The following is a 16,328-nucleotide window of genomic DNA, read 5'->3' on the forward strand; positions in this document are numbered from 1 at the left end:
AGACCGGTAAGTTAATACCTGTACAGGAAAAGTGATCCTCTTGGGTGTCTAGGATCTAGAAAGCGTCTGCGGCGGTATGGTGGTGCCTGTGCCTTGCCCCGGCTCCTCGGCTGGCTCTCTCCGGCAGGACTCCCCGCTCTGCTCGGTCCTCACGCCTGCCAGAGGCACAAAAGGCAGCCAAAGCGGCCATGCACTGGTGGGTTTGAAATTGGCAGCTGCCTCCCGTGCACTAACATCATACGTTGATGGCTTTGTTATCTGTCACGTCGGCTGTGCTTGTGACAACTTGCAACGGAAAGTTCTCCAAGGGTTCAGTAGAGATGGATGCCAGTCCTTCCCGGTCCCAAGATCCTGGCAGGTTTTCCAGACTGAAGGAGCTCACGGCTCCCTGGCCGAAGCTGCCCGCCTCTGACCTGCTTGGGAGAACCAGGTGCAAGGATGTTTCTGAGGAGGAGCAGACAGAGGACGAGAGAGTCGCTGAAATGGACTGCAGAGGCGTCAGCGTCGTATCCGACTGCGGAGAGACGCACCTTAGAAATTGCAAATGACCTTCCTGGACGACCGGGTAGTGGGCGGGTGAAAAATCAAGGTTTGGAGAATGATCGAGTTCACTGCCTGCAGGGTTTGGCTCTGGAGCTCCAGTTCGCTGGGGGCTGGTCTCCACAGAGGAGGGATCCACACTCCAAATGTCCGAGGTGACATTACCGTGACAAAGTTGTGCTTGGGTAGAGGCAGCTCCGCCTGCTTGCAAGTGTAGGCAAGGTTGGTGTGCACTCCAGGTCATCCTGCTCTGGAAGCTGTCCCTGGAGGGATGCGCAGAGGTGGTGTGCAGAGAACAAAACCGTGCCGGCTGCCGGGGTGGCAGAATGTTTTCCAGAAGTTGCATCACACTCCTCATGTCTTTACCTAACTGGGAGACCTCCTGAGCCAGTGTTGTTACCTGTTTGGATAAAGCAACGCAAAGGCAATAGTGAGAAGTGCATGGTAGTGATTTCAGAGCAGGGAGGCAGGGAAGTGAGATCTCTAATAAGAAGGTCTGAAAGGCTGCTCGGCCTCCAGGCCAGTCAAGTCCAAAGGGTGAAGGGGAAACTGGGAACCTGACCTAAAGCCATCCTCATTCTGAGGGTACTTAGAGAGACATAGCCGGGCATACTTAATCCATGTTTCTGGGGTTCTTGAAAAACATTTGAAGTGTGGGCCCATCATCTCCTGTATCTCTTATTTAAAAAAAAATGTTTTTATTGATTTCAGGGAGAGGCAGGGAGAGAGAGATAGAAACATTAGAGAGAATGATCAATCGGCTGCCTCCTGCACGCCCCCTACTGGGAGTTGAGCCTGTAACCTGGGCATGTGCCCGGGCCAGGAATCGAACCGTGACCTCCTGGTTCATGGGTCGACGCTCCACCACTGAGCCCCACCAGCTGCACCTGTATCTCTTAGATACTGATAGTATCTTGTACCTTCTCTGAGTTACTGGGTGCACAGAGGTTCACACAAATTTCCTCAGACACCTCACAACATGTTGAGTGAGGGGGCATTGCATGTAAAGCACTCTGCACACCACCTTCCAGAGCAGACAGACAGTGAGTGAGCGCTCACTTGGGTCCTTTCTGGTCAGGATCTATGCTCACGATAGATCCAGTGACAAACTGCCTTCAGTGATGATGTGGGCAGTGAGCAAGAACCCAACCAGATGTGCGAGGGAGGGAGTCTGTGGAAAAAGGGAAAGCTGCAAAATGAGAGAGAGAAAGAAAAAGACCTTCAAGGTAGGTGAGTACAGATAACCACTGTGGGGAAGCTGTGTGTGCTGGGGTCCATCAGTGAGCCCGGGACCTCGTGAAATTACAACCCAAATTGTGTGGTATGGGCTTAAATTCACTTTTCTAGGTTAGACATCCAGCTTTTATGAAGAGTTTGAAAGGACACATGACCTTTAAACACTTAAGAACCACTGAAGAGTCTTCATTATTCATTTTATACTTAAAAGCAATAATAAAATTCACTTATTTTTCTAACAACCACATGACTTTTTTAAACATGAAGACCACCAGAAGTTCGAATTGGACTTAAATTCAGCTTTTCTGTAGAGTTTATATTCCACAATGTGGAGGACCTGTATTTCAGAAAGCAGGGCATGGATATATATATTTTCTAGTCTGTGGTTAGATTCACAACATTAACACCTTTTATAAAGTATTTTCTCTCTGACTTGATTTTACCATCACGAAACACAAAACTCCAATGTAAGCAACTGAACCCGCTGGATAAGTACCATTGGAAAACAAAATAAGCAAATTGAGCAGTTCAATTTCAATGATGCCAAAACCAAGATTGTTTTGGGCAGACTTTTTAAGTAGACATTCCTAGTTTATCCGGTAACTTAATTCAGTCCACTTCCTCTGAATGAATTCTGAAACTAATTCTCCCTGGCAGGCCCATCAGGAGGTAGTGCCTCTCAAAGCAGGCATTTAAAAAAGGCCAGACGGAGGTTCTTCCATGGTTCAGGCAACCCACTGGCAACACCTGCCTTGAAATTGCCAGGCCAAAACTATTTCTGCCTTGCTGCTGGCATGGAACTCGAGGGACCCAATGGAACACTTGTCCAGGCTTTTCAGCAGATCTAAAACTTCTGGCAACGAAGAGATACCTCTGAGCCTCACAGTTAAGCAGTGAGACAGTGAATGTGAGAACAATTCTATGTGTTTTGAAATGTCCACTGCAGGTGGTCAATTTCATACCTGGCCAATTCTCAGTCCTAAAGTGTATGGACCAGGCTTAAATCAGTGTCTGGATCTCAGCACTGTAGACTTGCTGCCTTGGGTTCTATCCTGAATTGATTAGCTCTTCTATCAACATTTCAGAGGAAAAAGACTGACACTCAATGAGATGTTGGAAGGGACATAATAACCATCTTTTCCTGTAGGCTAAGTTTAATTCCTGTACCACATTCACTGGGGCTGTATAAGCTCAGACCCCAATAAAAATGCTTTTGATTAGCCTTTTATGTAGATTGAATAAAGACACAGTCTTTGAAGAACAGTTTGCATTTTAGATACATCAATGATTATGTTGTTTAATAAATGGTTGAGTAAATTTATAATACAACGTGCTTTCAGGTACATTTTCCCTGTTGGATCTATAAACAGTAGATAGGGGTACATTATTATTATCCCAGTTGTGAGATGGGGACACTAATGTCATTAGAGGTTAAATGTCATTTTTTAAGGTCCTTTATTGCTTGAGTGACAGTCTTTGGTTTAGAATTCATTCCATGTAAGTTTGGTGCTCTTTCTGTTATAGTACACTAGAGGCCTGGTGCACGAAATTCGTGCATGGGAGGGGTGTATGTCCCTCAGCCCAGCCTGCACCCTCTTCAATCCAGGACTGCTGGCTCCCAACCGCTCCCCTGCCTGCCTGCCTGATTGCCCCTAGCCGCTTCTGCCTGCCAGCCTGATCACCCCCTAACTACTTCCCTGCCAGCCTGATCGATGCCTAACTGCTCCCCTGCCAGCCTGATTGCCCCTAACTGCCCTCCCCTGCTGGCCTGGTCGCCCCTAACTGTCCTCCCCTGCAGGCTTGGTCACCCCTAACTGCCCTCCCCTGCTGGCCCGGTCACCCCTAACTGCCCTCCCTTGCCAGCCTGCTCACCCCTAACTGCCCTCCCCTGCAGGCCTGGTCCCTCCCAACTGCCCTCCCCTGCAGGCCTGGTCCCTCCCAACTGCCCTCCTCTGCAGGCCTGGTCACCCCTAACTGTCCTCCCCTGCAGGCCTGATTGCCCACAACTGCCTTCCCCTGCAGGCCTGGTCCCTCCCAACTGCCCTCCCCTGCAGGCCTGATCGCCCCCAACTGCCCTCCTCAGCCAGCCATCTTGTGGTGGCCATCTTGTGTCCACATGAGGGCGGCCATCTTTGACCACATGGGGGCAGCCATCTTGTGTGTTGGAGTGATAGTCAATTTGCATATTACCTCTTTATTATATAGGATTATACGTGGAAAAAGACAATGTGGTCAGAATTTGTGAAGAGCATAGATGATACAAAAAGTAGCCCCATGTGTAAAAGCTGCCTGAAATGGTAATTCAACATCAAGTAAGTAGATAGTGTCATCTCTAAAAACCCTAGACATCTGAACAGTAAAACCTCTTCACAGCAAATTATCTGAATGCAACAACAACAAAAGAGGTTTGTAATAAAGAAAAATCTTAAACCAAACAATAGGTTAACAAACATTTTTCCTTTTTTTAAAAAAATATGCTTTTATTGATCTTGAGAGAGAGAGGAAGGGCAAGGAATAGAGAGAAACATCGATGAGAGAGGAACATTATATATTAGCTGCCTCCTGCACATCTCCTACTGGGGATTAAGCCTGCAACCTGGGCATGTGGCCTGACTAGGGATCGAACTGGTAACTCCTTGGTTCATAGGTTGATGCTCAACCACTGATCCACACTGACTGGGCCAGATATATTTTTGATGAACTATATTTCAAGCATCTAAAATGCCCACATATTTCCCTATGGTTGATATACCTTTGCATGGCCATGTTCTTGACATCTAACTTTTACTGTGCCTTTGCCACAACTTTGAGGCCATGAACTTTGCATGGGAATCCAGAGTCTTAACTGGCTCCTGGAATGTAAATAAGCATTAACATTTTCAGAAAACAAAATTGCTATTTTAGCTGGAACTAAAAGAAGCCAAGAACCCAAGGAAACGGAGCTTTCTTTAGCTCTAGAGGGTAACGATCATTTATGTTAGTGAAGATTCCTGTTGCTGTGTCACTGGGGACCCACCCATGCCCTTGTTAAAGTTACATGAGGAAATGAATCCCTGTTAGCTAAGGGTTCTCTCCCTCCCCAGGACAAAGCCAGCTGTCACAGGAGAGATGGCATCTCCTGGAGGTGGAGACCCTAGTGACACTCAAGGTGACAACATACTGCCACCGAAATTGCTGTGAAGTTTCACTGTACTTTTGTCTACTGCTTCCTGCCAGGCTTGCTAACAAAATTCATTCTGAAACAGAAAAGACCTTGGTCGTAATCAAATATAGAAAACCAAGAAGGCAGCATCTCTACTTTGTATGTGTGCTGGGGAGGCTCACTGCTTTTTTACAGCACAGTCAGAAGATACACGTTTGCTAAAAAAGGTTGTTGAGGCTACTTTGTGAACAAGACTCCATCCACTCAAGGAGAAATGTCTTCACAATACAACTTAAAGCCATCGTACTGCAGAGTTAGTTCAATAAAAACAAACAAACAGTCCAGCTGGTATAGCTCAGTGGTTGAATGTCGACCTATGAACCAGGAAGTCAAGGTTCGATTCCTGGTCAGGGCATGTGCCCGGTTGTGGGCTCGATCCCCAGTGTGGGGTGTGCAGGAGCCAGCCAATCAATGATTCTCTCGTCATTGATGTTTCTCTCTCTCTTGCCTTCTTCCTTTCTCTCTAAACCCCTTAAAAATATATTAAAACACACACACACACACACACACACATCATTCAGATCAAATGAACCAAAGTTTTCCCACTTAACAGTTCCTTAAATCTATAAATGTTTTCTGTCACTCATATTAGAAAATACAATTTTTTTTAGCAGGCATTATAAGGCCCTTCACAAGCCCCACCTCATTTTTTAGGGGCCCCATTTCCTACATTTTGCCATCAGAATGACTACAGTGGGAATCTCAGCTCCCGGTTCTTGTATGTGCTGTTCTCTCTGACTAGGTGCTTGCTTTTGGCCCCTTTCTGTTGGGTAAGTTTTTTCTCTCTCTCCAAACTTTTTTTTTTTAAAATATATATTCATTGATTTCAGAGAAGAAGGGAGAGGGAAAGAGAGATAGAAACATCAATAATGATAGAGAACCATTTATTGGCTGCCTCCTGCATGTCCCCCACTGGGGATCAAGCCCGCAACGCAGGCATATGCCCTTGACCGGAATCAAACATGTGACCCTTCAGTCCACAGGCTGACACTCTATCTATTGAGCCAAACCAGTTAGGGCTCTCTCTCCAAACTTTTAATCTCTTCTCGTCTCTGCAGAGCTTTTTCCTGGCAGCTCATTGATACAGAGCAGTTTGAGCATCATATAGGACTATGTGTCCCTACTGAGGCTTTGAGTTCTTTGAAGATAAATTGTTACTTATCTCAGGATCTCCTGGATGCTGAGCAATGCCTAGTCATGCACCCAGTAACTCTCAAGTGCATAAATTAATGCTATTTCTGCCACTTTGAATACCTGGTCCTCATATGGCCTTTGATTTTGTTCTTAGTTTATCTCATGATTTTACCATAAATATCCTAGGGGAAAGCTGACTACTACAAAATTATATTGGGAGATCTGTCATTGACCTTTCTTCCAAGTAAATATATTAAGAGTATGTATTATGACTATTAAGTTTTTTAATATAAATTTCCTAACCCAAATCCTTGAGTATCCTTTAGATTTTAGGAGCAGGTGGCATTCCCACTGTTAAGAATCCCTTTTATTGTGTTTCTTTCATAATTGTGGAAATAGATCTCCTTTGACCAAGACCTCTGCTAGACTTCATTTATCTTGCTGCTTTGACACTTTGTCCCAGCATAAACTTGATTTTCATGGGTAGTTTAAATTCCCTGGAATTTCCCCCCTATTAAAGTTGACTCATTATCTCATGACTACAATATGAGTATCAAGCAACAAATTCAATTAATGGTCAGAATTGTTTTACCAGTTCCAAATTTGGCAAACTTTTTACATCCTTGTTTGCTGTCCTGAATGGCTATTTACATCTTCTGATTATTTATAAAGATAATAGATAAAGAAACCAGAACATAACACACTGTTCTCATACTTGTGTATTAAGTTGCATTTTTTAAAATCTATTTTTTCCTCTTTCTCTTTCTTCTCTTCCTCCTTCTCATTCTTCTGTGGATAAGAATCCATCAGTCTGGAACTGTTGGCCAAACCAGTTTACCATCACCATCTGCATAGCCAAGTGTTCACATCCAAGATTTCTCTATCCCTTCCAATGTCCCAACTGTTAGAAAGAAGTGACGAAAACACCATCTGTGCTTCCAAGAGGTTCAGTTTTCTATCCAACACTTTGGAGTACCTAAGGATTCTTGTCTGTTCTCCCAGCATCATGCACTTAACCATACAAATCGTTAGGCGTGTAGCAGGTTTTCAGGCAGTGCACTTGCTCTTATTGACCACCACCTCCTGTCATGACTAGAAGCACCCATGTGACCACAGACTTATCAACTGTCCATAATAACTCACACACCGATTGCTCCCTACCTCTAAGAAGGGAATCACTAAACTGCCAGCAGGTTCCTCAGAACTTCCGTTGGCTTAGAAATAGTCATTGTTGCTATGGTTCCAGAGTATCTGGTTTTCTCCTCTTGTGTTTAATTTGCTCCATTGATGTGATTTACTTCTCACCCTCCTCTGAGTCATATTTCCACAAGGGCTTTGTTGAGAATGAAATAATATAATGGATGATAAAGTGTAGTCCCCATATAATTGGTATTATGTCAGAATTCCAGGTGTCTTAATTTGATAAGGTAACACAGGTGCTAAGCTTAGTTGAAAGCTTTGTCCTGGTAGGAGATGCTAACCTAGGAAAAATTTAGATCAAAGAAAATAAAAGGCAGTTATCTGTACAACTCCTCTTTAGCCTCAGCACGGAGAGGTAAACCCATCCCTGTTAACACTTCAACATAAATATATTAGAAGAAACAGTCGCCGAGTTTTAGCATTGCCTTGCATGGATCTTTGAAGTAGTAAATACAGGGTGTCCCCCCAAAATGTATACTCACTTATAACAGCTGATAGCTCAGTTTTGAAAATGAAATGTATATTAATAAACACTTTATAATTATTCAAAATGTGTGCATACTTTTTTGGGGGACACCCTATAGTAATAGCAATAACCAGAGCCTTTGAAAAACGTGATTTAGATCTTGTATTTACAATCCAAGGTTTGAGTAATTGCAGTCAGATGAACTGAGAATTGTAGATAAAGGACGTATGAGCCAAATTACAACAATGTGCAGTTTGGTGTTGATAAGAATTGAATAAGGACCAATGTGGATCTGGGCTGGGGGCAGGTATGACTGGTCTTCATTGTTCTTTATAAATAGCCAAAGGCTCTGCACAAATCCTGCCATCTATATATATCTTTGTTGACACGTGAATAATTTAATGAATAGTAACTTGCTTGGTTAATTTCTTAGTATGAGTTTCTGTTATTTTCATTTGATGTTAACTTTTGCCAGTCTCCCCTAAATAGCACTCTAAGACACACTGCAAGACACAGAAGTAAGGGTCTCTGTAACTCTAGCAGGTAATTTCACATGAGCTCGGTGTCTTATGGGAGTCCCCACCACTTCAAACGGGGAGAGATTGGAAAACATTATGTTAGTACATGGTGTAAAGAATCCATCTGCGGTGCTGGTGACCTATTGTCCCAATAACACTGCACTGCCAGCTTTTAGGAGGGAGATTGTGTGCATTAGGCGCAAACACCAATTTGCTGTTCTGTTTAGATTGTGCCTTTTGGAAATAGGAGTGTGAGTTTCATAAAGAAGACCAGAATGTGTCTTTGACAGTACCTTTCATTTCACATAGAAAATAGCTTCCTTTCATATTATATTATTCATGTTTTACACTTCTCAGTCTTGCCTATTGGTATGGTATGAATCATGAACTCTGAGTATAACTGGAACTTGTGTTGATAGGGAAGAAAATGTGATTTCCATTTTTGTGCATTCAGCGAGCAGATGGGGAATGCATCTGTTAATATAATCTTCTTAGCTTGAAGAGTTCTTGACCCGTCACTCAGTTTTTGCCAAACATGTACACATTTTTCTGCTAGACACAATTTTCCTAAATTCAGGGGTGCTAATTACACCAACTCTCTCCCCCTGCCATGAACACATATACATTTTCACAAGGTAATTAAATGGTGTTTCATTCAATCCTTTGTTATGTTGCATATTTATCATAGGATTCAGACAAGTTCAATCAAACTCCATAAGCAGGCAAAACAAAAAGGATGATCGGCATAATTTCATCCTTGTGTCTTTTGCTTCACAAAGCATTCAAACACAAGTGACAGTCTTCTTATCTGTCAGCTAAAATAATAATTATAGTCGGCGCTTGCATAAATTTTACCCAGATGAGGGATGTCAATCCCATTACTAACGAAAGTTGTAAATCTTGTCTACAGCTGGAGAGACTAGAATGTTGGGAGGTGAAGCGGCTTATCTAAGGTCACACAGGAATAGTATACCCAGGGTTTTACTTTTGCAGGTGCATCTGATGCCTCTTAAATTATAACAAGAGAAGAATTACAAGTCTAGCATTACCAATACAAAATGACCAATTAGAGTCTTGAAAGTGATTACTCCAGTGTTTTCACTGAATTTCTGCAAGCCCAGGCCTTTGGACACACAACTTTATTACTTGAGCTGTACTATGGTAATCCATTATTTATCAACTCTTTGATTGCTTTTCTCATCTATTTTCCTGCTTCCTGTGATAAAGTTTGATTAGTATCCAAATTACTGTCTGGCTCACTGCTATCAGTGAGCACCAAACAAAGTCCATTTCCTTTTGAATACCAACTGTGTAGGACAGTGCTTGTTTAATGTATATAGGGATTTAGTGTATATAGGGATCATCTGGGGATCTTGACACATGTATATATTCAGATTCAGTAGGTGTGGGGTGGAGCCTGAGATTTTGCATTTCTAACGAGTTCCCAGTAGGTGCCAATGCTGCCGGTCCTCACTCGATGGGGTCACGTGATTAATTCTTATTCTTATGGATCTAGTCCCTTTGGTTAAGTCTTCCTGTACTGACCCTTCAGTAAGAGTTTCAAGTTTAGTGTAACCAGCTTTTTTCAAGTCCTTTGGCAAGTCTATAGTTGAATTTTTCCCATCTGTCTTGATTTTCTTTAATTTCTTTCAGCAATATTTGTGTAGTTTCAGTGTACAAGTCTTGCGCCTCCTTGGTTAAATTTATTCCTAAACATTTTATTCTTTTTGATGCTATTGTAAATGGAATTGTTTTCTTAATTTGTCTTTCATTGTTAGCGTTTAGAAATACAACTGATTTTCTATATTGATTTTGTATCCTGCAACTTCACAGAATTAATTCTGAGGTTTTGCTTTTTTTCTTTTCTTGTGTAGAGTCTTGAGGATTTATGGTGTTTGTGATTGTCAAAGCAGCTGTCTTTGTTCTTGGTGGCTGTCAGTATTTGAGGGTGTGCCAGCACCCATCTTTGTCCAAAAAAGGTAGGATCTCAGCAAGTACCTACATGTAAGCTTGCAGCGGGTGGGAAAGTATGCAGTCAAACCCTACCAAGAAGAAACTGGGAGTTAGGCATTTTTGCTTGCTCCTTCTGTGCTGAGCCTGGGTATACAGCCACGGGGGTGCTAACTGCACCCATTTAAAAACCACTTATTTTTTGCTATAGTCCCGTGAACCTGTAAGCCCCTTTGGCTTTTCAAGCTAGGTATTTTGGGGGCCCACCCCTCAGTTAGGAGCCTTAAAAATTGGGGGCACTCTATATGTGGTCCATATCCTTCACTCTTAGGGAGAAGCTGGGCGTTGGGGGTTCCCTCCTGATTGTATGGCAATGTGCCAGGGGTGGGGTTTATGGCAAGAGTTTGTCTCAGCCTTTCCTGTTTCTATGTGGTTATTTTCTCATTTGCCTAATGTGCAGGCATCACTCGGCCAGTTTCTGTATTTCAGAGGGAATTGCTCTGTGTATAGGTGCACACTCAGTGTGTCCATCAGAGGAGGGAAATCCAGGAGCTTCCTCAGTTGCCATCTTGGAGTATTTGTTACTGTTTTATGTATTTTAATCCACTGTATTTATTATCCTTACTGAATCTCAAATTATCCCAAGTTTGGCCAATGGAAGACTCTCCATATTGGCTCCTGAGTTCTTTTGACATCATCCTAGTGTGTTTGATAGCTTTATTGCTATCTGGTATACCAAGGTGTTCACCAGACTCATCATGTATATTTCAGACCTCATAATTGGCTGTCACTTATCAAGAAACTCTGGTATATTTTAGTGGGAAGTTGTATTTCAAGACCATAATATAGGCATAGAGATATTTATGGTTATTGGGCCGGTCATTTTTTTTTCTTTTCTTTTGAGAGATTCTCTTATTTATTTATTTATATATTTATTTATTTATTATCAGTGAAACCCTCATGAGAGCTACAAATCTGCCTATGCATAGAGGCTTGAGAACTGGAAAATCACCAAAAAGCATCCTACAAATCATAAATTAGAGTGATATATTCCAGTTTAGAAACCCGTGTCCACAAAATATAGCACTTAACATCAATAATGTATATGTATTAAAATGAAAAAAGCAGAATGGTTTTCCAGCAATTAAATTGATTTTGTTTTTCTATGTCAAAAAGTGAACGTATAGCCTTTGTTTATATTTTGCTTTTGAGAATTGATGGTCAAGATCTATGTATGACCATGATGAGGAAGAAAAGAGACTATATGTTCAGATCTTGAGGTGGTCTGGCAATTCTATTAGTGTGCTTCAGTTTAACTATTTGTCAAGAAAATGTACAGTGATAACACTAATCAGAGAACCAAGGAATGAACTTTACCATAAGCTTTTCCTTATGCAGATTTCCTTATGTGAAGTGATAGAACCCTGGTATTTCATAGCTATTTAGAAAAGTAGTAAAGCAACTCTTAATTAAAGAAAAACCTGTTATGACTATTTAATTTCTTTGACTCAAGGTGGCTTCATTGATCTGATCTAGTGATACAAATATAAAACTTATTTACTACTTTCTTAAGTATAATCTTGACAACAGATTCTCACTCTCTGTTTTTGAGCAGAAGGCTTTGCATTATCTGTATCTGTTTGCTTGGATATTGTCTGATACATTTAATTGGGGATATTTTGGCATACAACTTTGAGCAAAATGAAAAGAGATTGTTTCCCTGTTAATTTTTGAATGCTGCTGTATCTGTTACTAGTGTTTGCCAATTTCCAGTTTTTCATTTCTTCTGCGGTCACAGAAGATTATACTTTCTTGATTCTTGAAATTAATTGTACCCAGGAAATTAGTTCTGGTTATGTGTATATCTTTTGAGCCAAATCATTGCCAACATAGCCAATCAGTAACAGTTTCAGTGTGGTGCCTCCTTGTGCTGACCAATGCTAGGCATTTTGCTTGAACAAGAAATAAATGCTAAGCAATGAGATTCAGAGTTTGTTACATCAGTATAATTCATCCTATGACAGTGCCTATCTGAAAGGTGGGACTCTTTAATATTTCATAAACATTCACTAGACTTTTTTGAGGAGGTTGAAAATGAGGAAAGAAAAGTTAAAAGATGTTGATGGTACAAAACAAAATTTGAAATTTGGCTTGTAGTCTTAGTGATGATATAAAATGATCATTTAAAGCCCTAGAAAAAGATTGATGAGTGGCATAGCTATTTTTAAAGGGCATGATCAAATTATGAAGTGTAGTGCAAACACAGTCATCTCTGAAAAAAAGACGCTTTTCTATTGGTCTCAATGGCAACAATAGTTTGGCCTTTAAAACACCAGAGGCCAAGTTGATAAGAATAGATTTTTCATATCTCTTAAGTTAACAATGTGCTCGTGTGTCATATGAAACAAAGGGCTTCAGATCACTTGATGAGACTTTCAGCAAAGTAATGGCTGTCAAAATAGAATAGGGCTCTTCCAAATTTTGGTTCTCATCACACAAACATATAACTTACAATATACAAAGGTGTAAAGGGTAAGACTGAAATAACTTTCTGAATTCTGGAGTTTGGAAAAAAATGTTTTGTCCCACAAAAAGAACCATGACATCTTTGCCACAGAGGAATCTATTTCTTAAAAAAATTAAGTCAAATCTGGAAAGGATTATTTCTACCAAAGCAGTTTGAACATTGTTAACAGGCCAGTTAACCTGGAAAGAAAGCCACTGGACTGACAAACTGAAGGCATTTGATGGATGTGATGGTTAATTGTATTTGCCAGTTTGTCCACTTGACTGGGTCATGGGGTGACTGGACATTATTCTGGGTGTGCTGGTGAGGCTGTTTCTGGATGAGGTTAACATTTGAATCAGTACACTGAATAAAGCAGTTCCCTCGGTAATGAGGGCGGGCTCATCCAATCAATGGAAGGCCTGAATAGCACGAAAAGGCTGACGGAATTCCTCCTGCCTGATTGTTAAGCTGGGACATGGTCTCCAGCTTTCTGATTCAGACCAAAGCACCAGCTGTCTTTGGTTTGGAGCCTACTGACTTTTGGACTGGAATTCTACTACTGGCTCTCCTGGTTCTCAGACTTTTGGATTTGAACTGAAACTACACCCCTGTCTCTCCTGAGTCTCCAGCTTGCCAAATGCAGATCTTGCAACTCCTCAGCCTCCATAATTGTTTGAGCCAATTCCTTGTACTTGAAGTAAACTTTAAGCAGTTGTAAAAGCAAAAATCAAGAATTTTGTGAGAATATCAAGAAGGAACCTGAAATAAGAAAGTGAATAAATTCCTGATATATAAACTGGGGAAAAACCAGTGATTCAGAGTAGCATAAACCAAAAAAGGAAGATAAGGATTTAGATAACATCTGAAAAGTGCCCAGTCCTTTCCATATTGTTCCACACTATGCTAATGGTAAAAAAAATGTTAATAGCTGTATAATCATTAAAGTGATCCATAAGAAAATGCATTTAGCTCAGGCCAGTGTGGCTCAGCAATTGAGTGTCGATCTATGAATCAGGAAGCCACGGTTCAATTCTCAGTGAGGGCACATGCCCAGATTGCAAGCTCAGTCCCCAGTAGGGGGCATGCAGGAGGCAGCCGATCAATGATTCTCTCTCATGGTTGATGTTTCTCTCTCTCTCTCTCCTTTTCCCTTCCTCTCTGAAATCAATAAAAACATTAAAAAAAAAGAAAGAAAGAAAAGAAAATGCATTTAGTCAATGCAGGCTAAAAATAAGTTAATTTACAATATATGGAGTTGTAAAGGGTGAGACTGAAATAACTTTCTGAATTTAGTATTAAGCTCTCATAACAATCCTCCATTACAGATTTTATTGTTACCATTTCATAGAGGAGGAATCTTGGGAAAGGTGAACACTTTGCTGAAGTCACAGGGACCTAAGTATCTGTCTGTCCCCAAAGCTTATTCTCTTTTACTGGTGTGTTTTATGCCTTGTGCCTGCTGTAGCAGAGTGTGCAGGTTCCCTTGGCAGGCTTTGCCACAGTGTCTTTCTGGACCAGCCAGGTTTCAGAAGTGAGAACGCACTCTAGCCCTTTCCTACAAACCCTTTCAGAAACGGAGCATTTGACCTACACAGCCCATGGCCCCCACAGTGATGTTTTGTTGTTATTCTTAAACAATTCTCTAAGAATTGCACTATTTTTTTCTCTGCTGTAAAATAATGGTAATGTTTTCAAAAGTGTTCTAATATTAGCAGCTGCCCTACATCTTTTAAACTGTCTTAACTGTTCTGGGAGAGTAGGTTATTACCAATAGTATTTCTTTTCTGATTTTTGTTCAATGTTTAACCAGCCGATTTTGAAATCTGCATGTCAGTGAACAATTGTGTTACATCTTAGCTGTTTAGCAAATATCAAAGTGGGGTTTCTACAGTGATCTCAGCTGTACACAATGCTCAGCATGCCTCACAGATATTGGGGATTGACCTTTTGGCTGCAGTTATTGTCATGCAGTACATCCCACATTTATTATCATTTCTTCTCTTGCTTACTCCTAAAAGAATAGAATAAACAAAGAACAGAGCAATTAAATGATCACACATGTGTGCAGTAGACAATAGGTGGAATGGAAAAATTAGGCTTGGACTTTTTTGCTATGTAAACATTACTTTGTAAGAGATAGGAAGAAAAAACAAGTAGGGAGTTGTAATAAGGAGAATAATTTTACAAAGGGAAGGCAATTTGTATTTTCATTCTGCCTGTCTTAGTGGGTTTTAATGCACTACCCAAAGGGTCAAGACTGTGTATAAATTAAATTATGTGTAAAGGATAAGATTTTTTTTAACTTAAGTTTCAGCCATGATGAAATCAGATATTTTCCTATAAAGAAAAACTAATTCTCAAGGGAAGGAAAATTGGATCATTGGTATTTTATCTTGCTCTTTTTATTTCAATATATGACAAGATAAAAAGATTTATTCCATCTCATTGGAAAAGCAATCATGAATACAGAATCACATTGGGGAAATATTTTGTTTTTCAAGTAGTTTTCTGTTTTAACACACCTACCACTGGCTCACATTATCAAAGGAAAATCATGTAGTACTTAGATTTACAGCTGTAATTGGGAAAATTACTTACATTCCAACAAGTGAAGATATAAACACTCCCTCCCTCCCCTCCAGAATAATCACTAAGTCCAATACTTGAGCTAAGATTTGGGTCAATCAGTTCTTAAAACCATCAAATGATCTTCTCGAATGTGAGGGCAAAGAATTCAAATGGTATTAATGGGTGGTTTTAGTCAAGAACAATATCTGAAAAGAAATTGTTGGATAGAAGGTTAATGACCAATTTTCCAACAGGGTGTTTAGTTTTGGGTTCTTTTGGGGGTGCGTTTTTAGCCAGAGGTTTTTTTTTGGGTGATTCAGTGTTTGACCAAGCCCTTGTGATAGAAGAACTTTCATTCTAGTTATTTTTTTAAAAAATTTCATTATTGATTAAGGTATTACATATGTGTACTTACTCTCCCCCCCATTACCTCTCCCATTACCCCCCCCCCCCCAATCTTCCCCACTAGTTAGTTTTTCTGTGTCTGTTTTGTTAATCTGCCCTTGGGTCATCTAACTTCTTGTTAGTGACAGTCTCACTTGCAGAGAATACAGGTTCAGAAGGGGAGATGGCAGTAAAACATAAACTTTTACTAAGCTGAAGAAATACAGGTTTAAGAAAAACCTTTGAACTTTATGACAAGCTACCCAGCCTTCCATTATTACACATAATTGGAAAATGATTATAATGATGTGAATTTAATTTCTCTCAAATCTCATCAATATCATCAACTGGTTACATTTTCTGCTAAAATTTCATCATGTAATAAAAATCTTGAGTCCTTGAAAGGGATTCTGTTATACTCTCTGTGCCTGCCCACATGTCCTTACCCTAGGTCCACCCTGAAGGTCACCATATATTCCTGTCTGAGGAGTCTTTCCAGTGTTCTCTGCGGTTAGGCCTGGAGAGTTAATCCCCCAGGAACCACCCTCAACTCCACTTTTCCTTGCCTCATGGTGGTACACTTTTGAGTTGTCCTACAATCTTTCAGTGGTTCTCAGCAGG

At 40.8% G+C, this 16,328-nt stretch overlaps 1 protein-coding gene across 1 annotated transcript in view; it reads right to left on the minus strand.

The window, feature by feature from the left end:
• Positions 1–235: 235 nt before the first annotated feature.
• Positions 236–16,328, minus strand: part of KCNH8 (potassium voltage-gated channel subfamily H member 8) — a 285,990-nt gene continuing 269,897 nt past the window's right edge. Inside the window, exon 16 of the mRNA XM_008153463.3 lies at positions 236–940. Within this exon, the coding sequence (XP_008151685.1) occupies positions 236–940 (705 nt within the window). The remainder of the gene's footprint in view (positions 941–16,328) is intronic.

The sequence above is a fragment of the Eptesicus fuscus genome, chromosome 18, assembly GCF_027574615.1.
Source record: "Eptesicus fuscus isolate TK198812 chromosome 18, DD_ASM_mEF_20220401, whole genome shotgun sequence".
NCBI classification, from domain to species: Eukaryota; Metazoa; Chordata; class Mammalia; order Chiroptera; family Vespertilionidae; genus Eptesicus; species Eptesicus fuscus.